Source organism: Phaenicophaeus curvirostris, chromosome 5 (assembly GCF_032191515.1).
Source record: "Phaenicophaeus curvirostris isolate KB17595 chromosome 5, BPBGC_Pcur_1.0, whole genome shotgun sequence".
NCBI classification, from domain to species: Eukaryota; Metazoa; Chordata; class Aves; order Cuculiformes; family Cuculidae; genus Phaenicophaeus; species Phaenicophaeus curvirostris.
Genome location: NC_091396.1, coordinates 64,503,945 through 64,518,674, shown reverse-complemented (window position 1 = coordinate 64,518,674; position 14,730 = coordinate 64,503,945). Strand labels below are relative to the sequence as shown.

At 52.5% G+C, this 14,730-nt stretch overlaps 1 protein-coding gene across 1 annotated transcript; it reads left to right on the top strand.

Annotated features, from left to right (window-relative positions):
- The first annotated feature begins 9,682 nt into the window (after positions 1 to 9,682).
- LOC138720579 (ADP-ribosylation factor 6) lies at positions 9,683 to 11,265 on the top strand. The gene is made up of 2 exons (XM_069856928.1): positions 9,683 to 9,780; positions 9,876 to 11,265. The coding sequence occupies exon 2, from the start codon at positions 10,123 to 10,125 to the stop codon at positions 10,648 to 10,650; it is 528 nt and encodes a 175-aa protein (XP_069713029.1). The 5' UTR covers positions 9,683 to 9,780; positions 9,876 to 10,122; the 3' UTR covers positions 10,651 to 11,265.
- The last annotated feature ends 3,465 nt before the right edge of the window (positions 11,266 to 14,730 follow it).

Sequence of the window (14,730 nt, the reverse complement as noted above, 5' to 3'; positions counted from 1 at the left end):
CAAGCTGCGAGAGGAGAAGCCAGCTTGTTTGCCAACAGTGATTGCAGAGGCATTTCCATCTACCTGAGAGACAAAACAAACCCTAACAGCCTGCAGGCCAAACTGTTTTTCTGCTGGGAGGCTGCTTTGGAAGTGTTCTGCTCCACTCCCACAGGAGGCTGGAGGAATTCCAGGGAGACCAGGGCAAGGCTTTCTCCTGAGGAGAAAAGTGGGATTTCTAGTGATTCCTTGGAGCCCTCATGACACCATTTCAGCACACATGGATGCTAAGAGGAATCTGCTGCAGTTGGGATACTCTGCAACTCCCTCTTTCCCACCCCTCCTCCTTCCCTAACCTTATGGGTGCAAGGATCTGTTTAATGCCAGGCTGCCAGGAAAGGAACCACTGCTGGAGACTGTAGGTGTAGTGTCCTGGCCAAGCCCAGCTGTGGTTGCACAGCCACTGGCATCACAGAATTGTAGGAAACCAGGCTGAGATGCCCATGGGGACCACATCCATCACTCCCTGCCTACAGGCAGGAGCCACCACAGCTCACAGAAAGTGCTTCTCTAACCTGACTCACCCCAAAAGAGGACACTTGGCCCATCCTATTGGATTTCTCGGTGATAAGAAATCTGCCACTGGAATGCAATTGTGATATCAAGGATATAACTCATTTGCACAACAGAAGAATTTATCTAACATAGATACTAAACCCAAGGCATTATTATATGCCCCTTGCGTTCCTTGGAAAGCCACAAAGGTCTTTGAAGGTTTCATGCAGCACAGTCTTTTCCCATCTCCTTCTGACAAAAGGGGACTGAAAAGTAAGCAAGATGAGATACACCACACTAAACCATGTCCTGGGCTGTATCCAAAGCAGTGGGACCAGGGTGAGGGAGGGGATTCTGCCCCTCTGCTCCGGTCTGGTGAGGCCTCTCCTAGAGTCCTGAGTCTAGTTCTGGAGTCCTCAGCGCAGGAAGGATATGGAGCTGCTGGAGCGAGTCCAGAGGAGGCCATGGAGATGATCCGAGGGCTGGAGCACCTCCTTCATGAGGATGGGCTGAGAGAATTGGGGTTGTTCAGCCTGGAGAAGAGAAGGCTGAGGGGAGACCTTGGAGCTTCCAGTACTGAAAGGGGCTCAAGGAAAGCTGGGGAGGGGCTCTTGATCAGGGAATGGAGGGACAGGATGAGGGTGAATGGTTTTAAGCTGAAAGAGGTGGAATTTAGATGAGAATTTAGGAAGAAATGTTTTGCTGTGAGGGTGGGGAGCCCCTGGCCCAGGTTGTCCAGAGCAGTGGTGGCTGCCCCATCCCTGCAGGTGTTCAAGACTGTTTGGATGAGCTTTGAGCAACCTGATCCAGTGGGAGGTGTCCCTGCCCATGGCAGGGGTGGAACTGGATGGGCTTTGTGTTTCCTTCCAACCCAACTCATTCTATGATTATATGAAAACAGGTTTGGTCTGATAATCCAAACTGATTGGGAAGGTAAATTATATTAAAAGAGATAAAAGCAAAGGGGACCATCGATCCATTTCCTGGAGGTTTGCTTATCCTGCCACGATGACTATTAAGTGAAGGTGAACGTGTACCATTATCATTCACTGCTTTCTCCTGACTGCACTCCTATTACTGGTGGAGGACAGAACATACAGACAGAGCCTGATAAAACCCTCAAAAACAACAGATCCAAATCCTGGTACCTGCACCGCCTCTAGGCTTCTTACAGAGAAAGTAAAGAGAAGGAAGTGGATGCCCTGCAGCCAGGCCCAGATGAGTTATCAAAAGGTCTTACAGGTATCTCCCATCTTTTTCCCTGGGCTTTAACCCATAATCACTTTATAACCATAACTGCTTTTTAATCTCTGGGCTGTAAATCCATACTGGCACACAACAGACACTCCATCCAGCAACACATTGTCAGCCAGTGCTTCCTTCTGAAATATTTAACCTCTGCAGGCTACCCAGTAACTTGTCCAGTGTTGTCAGGGGACCAAAGAGGTTTTGAACTCTTCGCAGGGTATGTGAAACCAAACCCCTTCTGAGAGATCGTGTTTTCCAGGTGATCTAGAAAACATTCAGGCATTGTAAATGCTTTTGGTGGGTATTTGACCTTGAAAACCAGCCAGCAAGGGAAGAACCTACGCTATACTGAGTATATACAGTGCCCTACCTGCACTTCTGCCCCTGAGGGGTGGTTACAGGGTGAAGGTCGGTATCAGCTTTCTGCAGGCTGAGCACTGAGATTAAGAGTCCCTTTTGCTCAGACCGTCACTCTCCTTCATCTTTGATGTCACACTTCCATCCCACAGTCACTTTAGCAGCTATCTTAAAAATAAGAACCTTATTGAGAGTATCCTGGGCTGCATCCAAACCAGCAGGACCAGGAGGTCAAGGGAGAGAATTCTGCCCCTCTGCTCCACTCTCATGAGACCCCACACGGAGTCCTGAGTCTAGTTCTGGAGTCCTCGGCTCAGGAAGAATATGGAGCTGTTGGAGCAAGTTGAGAGGAGGCCACGGAGATGATCCAAGGGCTGGAGCACCTCCTGTACGAGGACAGGCTGAGAGAGCTTGGCTTGTTCAGCCTGGAGAAGAGAAGGCTGCAGGAAGATCTTAGAGCAGATTCCAGTGCTGAAAGGGACTGCAGGAAAGCTGGGGAGGGGCTTTTTAGCAAGGCCTTTTGTGACAGGATAGGGAGTAATGGTTTTAAACTAAGGGAAGGGAGATTTAGACTGGATATAAGGAACAAATTGTTTCCAACAAGGGTGGCACAGGTTGCTCAGGGAGGTGGTGGATGCCCCATCCCTGGAAACATTCCAGGTCAGGTTGGATGGGGCTCTGAGCAACCTGATCGAGTTAAAGATGTCCCTGCTCCTACATGGGGATTGGACTGGATGGGGTTTAAAGGTCCCTTTCCAAACCAAAGCATTCTATGATTCTTTTTCCAAACACCTCGCACTGGGACAAGTGCATCTCTTAAAGACTCTGACACAAGCTGTGCTGTCTCCAGCCTCTCTGAGGTAGGGGACAGTAACTCTGCAGGGATACAGCAGCAGGGTTCCTCAGACAATGAAGCTTTTATTTGCTTAACTAAGTTATGCCATTTACATTCTGCTTCCTGTTTACCACCCTTTTCTGTTCATTTACGGAAACTGCTATGACTCTACATAAAAATGTTTCAAAAGTAGGTGGTGCTCTCTCACCAGCTTCTCCCCCATTCCCTGAGGGATCGGTATCTGTGAGCTACAAGGACTGACACGCACAGAGTTTATTAGTGACTAATTTCAGATCTTAACTATTGAAAGTGCTGAGTTCTCAAATGTCTTTTTGCTATTTATCATCCAACAGAGCAGTAATAATTATTTAAAAAACACACGTCAAACCACGTAAAATCTTTTTCCGATGCACAGACCACACGGACAGAAAGTTTTCCTAGAGGGCAGGGAAGATCGTCACAAATAAAGCCCAGCGCAGGTGAAGAGGTATTTGCCAGAGTGGATCACATTTCTCCTCCATGGCACATAGCCACATCCCCACGTCCTCCGTGAAGTTTTGGACTGCCTATGTGAAGTAGGGAATGTTAGTTCTCCTCATCAGATTTTTAGACTTGGATGATGGAAGATCAACTTTGGATGCTTTCAGCAGGTTATAGAGTTGCAGCTGAAGGATATGGCACCATCTCAGGGCTGGTCCCAGCGGCAGAGCATGTTCAGTAGCAGTGGGAGAGCTCAGGGAGCCATCCAAGTGCCCAGCCGGTCCCGTTCCGTGGCTGAAGGGCAGGACTAAAGGCTCAGGGACCCGTGGGGCAAAGGCAGTTGAGCAGAACCTGAGCCTGGAGCAGCATGGCTCATCTCGGCCACCGGCCCACCCAGTGCAGGGCACACACCTGGAGAGGAGCTGGCCCAAAGGTTAATACGGATTGGAGCAACCTCTGGTTTGCTGATATCAAGCACAGGCAGGCAGGAACCCTGAGGGGAGAGGAGCAGCTCAGGAAGTCACACAGCTGCTTACTCAGCGGAAGGGCAGGTTGCGTGAAGACCAGCTCCTCAACAGCTCCAGTGCAAGAGCAGCTGCTGGCTCCCTGAAAGCAACTTGACATGCAAGTATTTCACAGGTCCCATCACTTCCAGTTTACCAGGAGGGAAAGGAGCGAAGGAAAAAGAGAAGAGCCCGTCTGTTTGCCAGGTGAAAGGGATAAATCCAAAGCTGGCCAAGCCCCATCTGCAGACATTCCCAAGGATGACAGGCAACGCAGTCACCACAAACTGAAAAAAGGCACGATTCAGGAGGAGAGACCCAAGGAACAGCACATCTGGGTCCAAAACAGAGGGAGAAGGGGCAGGAAAAGCCCTCCCCACTCTGCAGTTATCATCTTGGTTCATGCCTTCTGGTATCCACTGGTGGCTGGCACAGCCCCTCACTTGCTGTGCGGGCTGCCTGGCGCTGACGTACTTAATGCCTGAGAGCCATGTTCCTCAACTGGTGGACCCTGGGAGAAAGCACCACAGGTAACTCTCAGCTGTTAAAAAGTGGGAAAACCTCATGTATGGTCACACCCTCCCCTTCACACTTTACAAAACTGCTTGCACAGCAGCCATTTCCCAAAAGCAGAAGGTGCCAATCCGAGGGCCAGTGGGCAGTGCAATCCCTGCCTGTACAGGACAAAGGCAGAGCTTTACAGCTCCCAACATCTCCTTTCCCAACTAGTTTGGTCAAGACCCATGGTGTCGCACTGCTGTTGCCTAATGGAATCATAGAATAGTTCGGAGTTGGAAGGGACCTTAGAGATTATACTGGTTGGCTGGCCATGCCCAGAGAGTGGTGGTAGATGGAGTTTACTCCAGCTGGAGGCCAGTGACAAGTGGGGTTCCCCAGGGCTCAGTGCTGGCTCCAGCCCTGTTCAACATCTTTATCAATGACCTGGATGAAGGCATTGAGTGCACCCTTAGCAAGTTTGCGGATGACACTAAGCTGGGTGGAAGTGTCGATCTGCTGAAGGGCAGGGAGGCCCTGCAAAGGGATCTGAACAGGCTGGACCGCTGGGCAGAGTCCAATGGGATGAGGTTTAACAAGGCCAAATGCCGGGGTCCTGCACTTGGGGCACAACAACCCTGTGCAGAGCTACAGACTAGGAGAAGTCTGTCTAGAAAGCTGCCTGGAGGAGAGGGACCTGGGGGTGTTGGTTGACAGCGAACTGAAACATGAGCCAGCAGTGGCCCAGGTGGCCAAGAAGGCAATGGCATCTTGGCTTGGATCAGAAACGGCGTGACCAGCAGGTCCAGGGAGGTTATCCTCCCTCTGTACTCGGCACTGGTGAGACCGCTCCTTGGAATCCTGTGTTCAGTTCTAGGCCCCTCACCACAAGAAGGATGTTGAGGCTCTGGAGCGAGTCCAGAGAAGAGCAACGAAGCTGGTGAGGGGGCTGGAGAACAGGCCTTCTGAGGAACGGCTGAGAGAGCTGGGGGTGTTTAGGCTGGAGAAGAGGAGGCTGAGGGGAGACCTCATTGCTCTCTACAACTACCTGAAAGGAGGTTGTGGAGAGGAGGGTGCTGGCCTCTTCTCCCAAGTGACGGGGGACAGGACGAGAGGGAATGGCCTCAAGCTCCACCAGGGGAGGTTCAGGCTTGACATTAGGAAAAAATTTTTCACAGAAAGGGTCATTGGGCAGTGGAACAGGCTGCCCAGGGAGGTGGTTGGCTCGCCTTCCCTGGAGGTGTTTAAGGTGCGGGTGGATGAGGTGCTGAGGGGCACGGTTTAGAGATTGGTGGGAATGGTTGGACTCGATGATCCAGTGGGTCTCTTCCAACCTGGTTATTCTATGATTCTATGATCATAAACTGCCACTCGTGTGCACCAGCACAGAAATGGTCACACAGAACAGAGCCAAGCAGAAAACCACTAACATCCACATCCTGACAGTAATTTTAGCCCTGCTCGGCAGCAAACTTTATTTAGATAGATTTCCTGTGCAAGTGAGAGAAGACTGAACTGCAAGGATCCAGCCGGATCATGACAGCTTGCTGTAAATCCTGTGCCAGTACAGCTCTCAGCTTTATTATGTGCTGCTTCAAAGACCAGACTAGCTGTGGCACTGCCCGATGTATGTAGGGACACTCGTCAGCCCTGGTGCCAGCAGACCATACCCCAACACAGCCACACGTGCTCACGAGGAGAGGCCATGGATGGTATGTTTTCTTTGGCATCCTCCTTGCTCATTGCATGAAAGGGCAAGGCTTCCTTAGAAACTCTTATTGTCATCCACTTAATTCTGTAGTCTAGGGAATCTCCTGTTCTTCCAGACTTCAAAGACACCAAGCAATTTCCCTTTTGCTCTTCCAAGGGGGATGGCTCTGCCCATGCCACATAATTGCAAACAGGTCTGTCATACAAATTAATTCAACATTTGGGATTTTTGAAGGGACAGAAGGATATAGAATTATAGAATAGGTTGAGTTGGAAGGGACCTTAAACCCACTCAGTTCCACCCCCTGCCAGGGACACCTCCCACTGAATCAGGTTTCTCCAAGCCCCATCCAACCTGGCCTTGAACACCTCCAGGGATGGGGCAGCCACCACTGCTCTGGGCAACCTGTTCCAGAGCCTCCCCACCCTCAGCGTGAAGAAATTCCTCCTTATGTCTAGTCTAAATCTGCCTCTCTCCAGTTTATACCTATTGCCCCCTGTCATATCACTACAGGCCTTTTTACTAAGTCCCTCCCCAGCTTTCTTGTAGCCCCTTCAGGTACTGGAAGGTCGCTATAAGGTCTCCTCGGAGCCTTCTCTTCTCCAGGATGAACAACCCCAACGCTCTCAGCCTGTCCCAAGTGAAGTCAGGCTGTCATCTCCGATAGCCGTGCACTCCAGAGGGTGACCGTGTCACTTGGCCTTCCTGAAGGCTGACCCCAAAGTGACTACACACACGGCAACATGCACTTGCAGCCCAGAAGGTCAACTGCATCCTGAGCTGCATCAAAAGAAGCGTTGCCAGCAGGGTGAGGGAGGGGATTCTACCTCTCTGCTCTGGTGAGACCCCACCTGGGAATATTGTGTCCAGCTCTGGAGCCCTCAGCACAGGAAGGATGTGGACCTGTTGGAGCTGGTCCAGAGGAGGGCTACCAAAATTATCAAAGGCCAGGAATACCTCCCCTGTGAAGAGAGGCTGAAAGATTTGGGGTTCTTCAGCTTGGAGAAGTCTCCGAGGAGACCTTATTGCAGCCGTTCAGTACTTGAAGGGGACTTACACAAAACATGGGGATAAACTTTTTAGCAGGGCCTGTAGCAGTAGGACCAGGAATAATAGTTTAAAACTAAAAGAGAAGTTTAGACTGGATATGAGGAAGAATATTTTCTTGCTGAGGGTAGTAAAACACTGGCTGAGGTTGCCCAGAGAGGTGGGAGATGCCCCATCCCTGGAACAATTCCAAGTCAGGTTGGATGGGGCTCTGAGCAACCCGAGTCCCTTCTCGCTACAGGGGGACTGGACTGGATGACCTTCATGGCCCCTTCCAACCCAAACCATTCTATGATTTTGCTGGTTTTGTGTTCTGGATGCCACTTCACACGTCTGCTCCATCAGCTCAGAAACAACCACCAACACAGGCTTGCTTCCCCCTCACAGGGCAGCCCCTGCTCCAGCCTGCCAGACCTGGAGGACCAGCCTCATGCTGCTCACGTGTACTGGGCTCATCACCAGGAGCGCAGGGTTGCGACACACCGTGCCTGTGAAACCGGCCAAACGTGTGGCCGCGATGTGTATGCGGAGGGTGCTGCTCTGCATCACGCTGGGCGTGCTGGGGCACTGCTCCAGGCAAGGCAGCGAGGTACACGAACGCTGCTGTTCCCAAAGGGGTTGGCCACGGTTTGAATGTCACTGACCTGAATTACAGGGAGTGACCCAAGGCAACAGGGAGCCATAAACTCAGCAGCACTATGAATCACGAGTTGGTTTGGGTTGGAAGGGACCTTTAAAGTCCATCCAGTGCAACGTACCTGCAACGAGCAGGGACACCTTCCACTGGATCAGGTCGCTCCAAGCGTCATCCAATCTGACCTTGAATGCTTCCAGGGATGGGGCAGCCACCAGCTCTCTGGGAAATCTGTCCTAGGGTTTCACACTCTCATGGTGAGAGGACCCCAGCGTCTGAAGGGCAGGTGGTAGTTCTGTAGGGGGAGGCTCTTTCAGATGGCTGTAGAGAGTACCACCCAGTAGGTCACAGGTATGGAGCAGGCCCATTTGAGGTCACCTCCATACCCAGCTCCTGCTGCAAACCCCCACACTCCATCTCCTCATCCTCCCTGAAGGGCACCCAGGCCCTCAGGCACCACCAGCACTGCCTGGGGAGAGGGGCTTGCAGGTGCTCAGGCAGGGTCTGAGCCCCCTCCCCATGCTGACACCCCCTCCTCAGGCTGCCTCGTTGCTCTCCCCCATGGGCGGGCAGGGTATGAGCCCCGTCCTCATGCTGACACCCCCTCCCCAGGCTGACACCCTGCTCCCAGCTCTCCCTCATCTGCGGACAGGGTCTGAACCCTCCCCATGCTGACAGCCCCTCCCCAGGCTGCCTCCCTGCTCTCCCCCATGGGTGGACAAGCTCGTAGCCCCCTCCCCATGCTGACACCCCCTCCCCAGGCTGCCTCCCTACTCTCCCTCATGGGTGGACAAGCTCATAGCCCCCTCCCCATGGTGATGCCCCCTCCCCATGCTGACAGCCCCTCCCCAGGCTGCCTCCCTGCTCTCCCCAATGGGTGGACAAGCTCGCAGCCCCCTCCCCATGGTGATGCCCCCTCCCCATGCTGACACCCCCTCCCCAGGCTGCCTCCCTGCTCTCCCCAATGGATGGACAAGCTCGTAGCCCCCTCCCCATGGTGATGCCCCCTCCCCATGCTGACTTCATGCTCTCCCTCACGGGTAGGCAAGCTCGTAGCCCCCTCCCCAGCTGGCACCCCGCTCCCAACTCTCCCCCATGGGGGGGCAGGGTCTGAGCCCCCTCCTCAGGCTGCCTCCCAGCTCTCCCCCATGGGCGGAGAAGCTCGTAGCCCCCTCCCCATGCTGATACCCCTTCCACAGGCTGACACTCCACTCTCCCCCATGGGTGGACAGGGTCTGAGTCCCCTCCCCAGGCTGACACCCCGCTCCCAGCTCTCCCCCATGGGGAGGCTAAGCCCCCTCCCCCCTTCTCCCCCCCCTCCTCTCCGGTGACGCGCGCTCGCGTGGCGCCTCTCCCCACCGCGGCCCCGCCCCCCGCGCCCCCTACGCATGCGCACTGGCCGCTTCGGCCGCCGCGCCCTCCCCGCCCCTCCCTCCCCTGGGGCGCGCGCGGGTGGGCGTGGCCTCAGGGGTCCGGCGCGCTCAGCGCACGCGCGGCGGCCGGCTCGCCCTTCTCGCCCCGCCCCCGGGGCGCGCGGGGGTGGGCGGGGCCGCGGGCGGAGGGGGAAGACGCCGCGTCGGGCGCATGCGCGTTACCGACCGCGCAGCCCCGCCCCTCCCCTGGGGCACGCGCGGGGGGGGCGGGGTGGGGCGGGGTGGGCGTGGCCTCAAGGGTCCGGCGCTCTGGGCGCATGCGCAGCTTCCGGTTCACCCCCCGCCGAGCTCGGCGCATGCGCAGTGAGGGGGGGGGCGGGGCCGGGGCCGGGGATGGTGCGGGGGCGGCGGCGGCGCGCGCGCGGGAAGCCGGGCCGGGCGCGCGCGCGGGGCGCATGCGCGCGGGGCGCGGGGCGGGGGGGGAAGTGGGGCGGGCGCGCGCGGCGCCTTTTCCGGCGGCGCGGACTGAGCGGGGAGCGGCGCGGAGAGCCCGGCGGCCTGAGGTACCCACCCCGCCGCCCCCGTCCTCCTCCTCTCCCTCCTCTCCCCGTCCTCGCTTCCTCGCCTCACGCTCTTTCTCCGTTTCCCCTTTTTCCAGGCGAGGACGCGGAAGCGCCCGCACCCATGAGCTGATTCGGCGAGGCGAGGAGCCGGGCGGAGCCGCAGCCTCGGGCCCGGCGGAGGGCGGACGGGAGCCTTTCCCCCCCGACCTCAACCCCCTCACCCCCGCCCCTCCACGCGGCCCCCAAACCACCCCCCCCCGGCCCTGCCCCGCGAGCCCCGAGCGGCCCCGCTCGGCCCCCGCCCCGGCCCCCCGCGTCCCCGGGCCCTTGGATGCCGCCGAGATGGGGAAGGTGCTGTCCAAGATCTTCGGCAACAAGGAGATGCGGATCCTGATGCTGGGTTTGGACGCGGCCGGGAAAACCACCATCCTGTACAAACTGAAGCTGGGCCAGTCCGTGACCACCATCCCCACCGTGGGCTTCAACGTGGAAACGGTCACTTATAAAAACGTCAAGTTCAACGTGTGGGACGTCGGGGGCCAGGACAAGATCCGTCCCCTCTGGAGGCACTACTACACGGGCACGCAGGGCTTGATCTTTGTGGTGGACTGCGCCGATCGCGACCGCATCGACGAGGCCCGCCAGGAGCTCCACCGTATTATCAACGACAGGGAGATGCGGGACGCCATCATCCTCATCTTCGCCAACAAGCAGGACCTGCCCGATGCCATGAAACCCCATGAAATCCAGGAGAAACTGGGCCTGACCCGCATCAGGGATAGGAATTGGTACGTGCAGCCCTCCTGTGCGACCACAGGGGATGGACTCTACGAAGGGCTGACATGGTTAACATCCAATTATAAATCCTAATGAGAGAATAACTATTTAGTCTACAAAGAATTAAAGAGAAAAAAAAAAACAAAAACAAACAAAAAGAAAGAAAACAAAAAAGCAACCCACATGGCTTTCCAGAACAATTCTCTACTGAAAAGAAAAAGCATCCATAGGATTATGATCACCTTTCTCCAGTTGCCGCCCTTCCCTTCTGCACACTTGACTGGATTCCTGTTTTAACTCTTCTCTCGCTTGGCGTTAGGATGCTCTAATCTCCGAATGTGACACGAACACAAGCACTAGATGCTATGGCAGACTTCCAGCAAACAGGGGAAAGGCACATTGTAGACTTGCTAAGTAACCTTTCTCTTTTTTTTGGTTGTTTTTTTCTTCCCCCCCCTCTCGGGAGCCCTTCCGTTGGGTTGGGGGTGTTGGGGGTGGCGGGGAGAGGGTTCCCGGTTTCAGTGTATGCTTTCTGGTTCTACTTTTTTGATTATATATTTTTTTTTTCTTCTCTCACTTGCTGTAGATTGCTACTTTTTTGCATTCACGCAGAATATGTTGGTAGGTCTCCTTCATCTAGTAAACTGAAAGTTATTGCTTAAAATCAAACTGCAGTCTGTCTTTTTATATCAAGGGCTTTTTTTTTTTTTTTTTAAAGAAAAGTTCTTTTAATCTGTAACTCGACAGTGACTCTTGCTCTGTCTTCATATCTCAGACTAAAACTTATATGGATTCTTGCCTAGCGATAGCGAGAATACCACTGTAACCTGTTCGAAGCACACAATGTTAACTCGGTAATGTACGAACTGCTGTGAAATGTCAGCTGTGAAGTTCTGAACCGTACATCGTTGCATGAGAAGGGATGCAAATAACTTCCCCTACCGCATAGCAACCATTTAGCAAATAAGACAGGAATGATGTAATAGTTCCAGGGTAGATACTGTTAAGTTTTTGTCTCACATCGCTAACTTAAGTGATGTTTAGGTGCAGTTTTTACTGCTCGTGTCAGTCTCCGATTCAATGCAAGGTAGGTTCCTTCCAGAAAACGCAGCAATAACGTCTAAGCACTGCAACAAGTTTTTACTTTAAATCACAGAGGTTTAGGGCAAAAATCTAGCACCAGCTTGCCTGTCTTGCGATGGAGGTGAGTTGCTTTCATCGCAAGACAGCTAAAGCGTTAGCGGATTTCTGATTCTTTCCGATGTGTGTGTAGTGGAGAAAGAAGTTTTCTTTTCTTCTCTTCCATTCCATAGGCGTGAGTTCCGTGCCGAGCTGTAATTGGGCTCGATAGCTCGGACATCCCTTAATTGAGGCAATCGCTTCGCTGTTTAGTTTTTGAAGACTTGATTGAACTCGTTGCAGTCCTTGCCCTCTGTCTCGGTAGCCATGTTGTTGCTGTGGTCCTGTAGGAAGGGAACTGTGTTGGATGTCTGAAGCCCATCGAGTAACGACTAATGAGAGTGGGGAGGAGAGAGAGAGTATACACGACTATGAATGTAAACTTCCATAATTAGTTCTTAAAGGGCAAGCAGCTCATTTGCCATATCATGGTTTGCAGATGTGACTGGCAAACAGAAAACCCCACCCAGAGCAGTGTTAGTATAAAAACCTTAAGTGTTAACACTGGGTGCAAAACACGATAAAGCAGCTGGTTCTTATTCAGCCTTAAGGATTAACTTCAGATTTCCTCAAGGAGTTAAACTCGATTGGGGAATTCTAGGAATGTATGCTACAAAACCAGAAGAAAATGGCTTTTTTTTTTTTTTTCTTTTTAATTTTATTTTCCAAGGATATGAGTTTTACACGGAATTGGGGGCATTACACTACATTTCTGCAGTGTTGACTCTGCATGCTGAGTGCATTGTATACGGAGCTCTTACCAAAGATGTATGGGAAGATAAAAATACTGGATTCACTTCTGCTATTGAATGCTTTGGACCACTTAACAGTTCCTTTGGGATATGGTTCCAAGAGGCTTGTCTGGATGTGGGTTGCAAATGGGCCAGAATGGGTTCTTGCTGCTAGAAGACAGAGCACTGATTGACGCTAAGTCTTTGTGAGTTAGAGAGTCTGCAAGAGCTCAATGTCAAACAACTTGGAAATCTCGGCTCTACAGAAAAGGAGATGGGATTTTCCCCACCCAAGGCTCTTTGCCTTTGGAATATCATTGCTCTATTTTCTAGCTTTGGGTTGGTTTTTTTTTTCCTGTTGATGTAACTTAACACATAGTGTGGTATAAAGACTAAAAATACAAGAATATGGTTACTGTTTTCTTCTGGAGCATAAATAAAATAGCCAAGCACAAAGTAAATGCCTAAACTGGAAAACTTGAAGCTCTATTAATGGTTCTTGAACTTTATTCTCAGTCAACATGGAAACTTCAATAATTTCATTTCTCGTCTCAGTTGATTTACTCTGTTTTCTCTTAAGTGCTGGGGCAGACTTCTTTGCTAGACTTTGCATTAAGTTGAATTTGCAATTTTGTATTTCCTTAGCAACTTTGTTATTCTGTTTTCGTAGGTGAAAGGAAACTGATTATGCTTTTGATTTTTTTTTTTTTAATGTCTCTTTGGGGGGGGGCGGGGGGAGCAAGGGGGGGGAGAAAAAGTTACTGAAACATGTGGCAGAGACTTCAAAAATAAACGGCCAAACAAAACACAAAAAACCCACTTTCGACGTGTCCTTCACAGGTCGTAGCTTAACCTCACCACCAGTAAGTGGCTGCCAGGCAGCAAAGGTAGCTTGCAGGATACAGTGTCGATCTGTAAGAAATCTGATCATTTAAAAACCAATCTGGAGTTTTTAAGCGCATCGATTTGTGTTCATGTGAATCTATGGAGTAAGTTTTGAATGGCGTTAATTGTGTCCGATCAGTGAATGAGTCTGTAGACTGTGATCTCCCTGACTAAAGTAAACAGGAATTTTGTGTTCTCAATATGGCTGTAGTGTTGATAAAGAACTAATAAGCAGAAAATAAAGCAATTATACAGCGGAGCTCTCTTGGTATGTTACTTATGTTTTAATTACGAGAGAAAGAGCCAATATGGTGCTGGAGTAGAGCATTCTGCTGGCATAAAGAGATCTCTGTGCTGTATCCCGCAGTTTGGAAAGCCTGCAAGTCCTTTGAGAGGTAGATTAGTGCCTGGTTTTATGAGTGGGAAGGATGATCCTCCTCCAACGCTTCCACTGGCATCCAGCAATCTTTAGCAAACTTTGGTGTTCGATTTGTTCTTCCCCTGTACTTTGGAAAGGTGAGAGAATGCGGAGGGGCCATGGCGGAGCAGGATAGCGCCGTGGTTTATGGAAAACACTGGGAAGTGGTTGAAGAGGGCAGATGTTGGCTTGTGTGGAAAACGCAGTGATGGACAAAAGGGCCGATGAGTGACTAGGGGCGCTTGTGGAGTGGCAGATATGAAGTTGGGACGTCTCTGGTGTCTGAATGGGACACGAGTGAGCAGGTAGTAGCCTTGGGCAGGTGTGGTGAGGCAGGGTGGGGGCTGGGGCCGAGCAGCGGGCTGGGCGCAGGCAGCGGGCACCGGTTGCTGTGGCAGCTGCCGTCCCACGGGGCCAAGGAGCGGCGTCGGCATCACCGGAACCATCCACAGAGTTCAACCTCAACCGGGCTGTCAGGCGGCTGCTGGAGGTTTTGAGGTACCCACAGCTGCAGGTGTTAAGGCAGCACCGGCTGCTCAGAATTGTCTTCTTGGGAATCGCCCGGAGACACCACCCAGATGGACAGGAATACCTGCACGCAGGGGTGGTGGCACCGCAGCTGCAGTCCCCCCAAAGCCTTGTTCTTCCAGTGCATTCCGGCTCGGCTCTGTCTACCTGAATGTTGGTTTGAGGGTGTGGCTGTGTAAATGAACTTACTCTGACTTAATTAAACTGCTTGGGGTTTGGAGACAAGGTTCCAGAAGAGTAAACTCGTGTCTCTCTCGTTGCTGTAGCGTTTCTCAAATTGTCTGCCCTTACCATTGTCTGTTGGACCTTTCTCACTGCAGCACTTGGCTCCAAGAGCACCCGTCCTGAACGCAGCCTCACGCTTCAGCAGGGCTTTTTCCCCCCTGCCCAAGTCCTCATGGACAGCATTTGGAAAAAACGTGCCTGTCATCT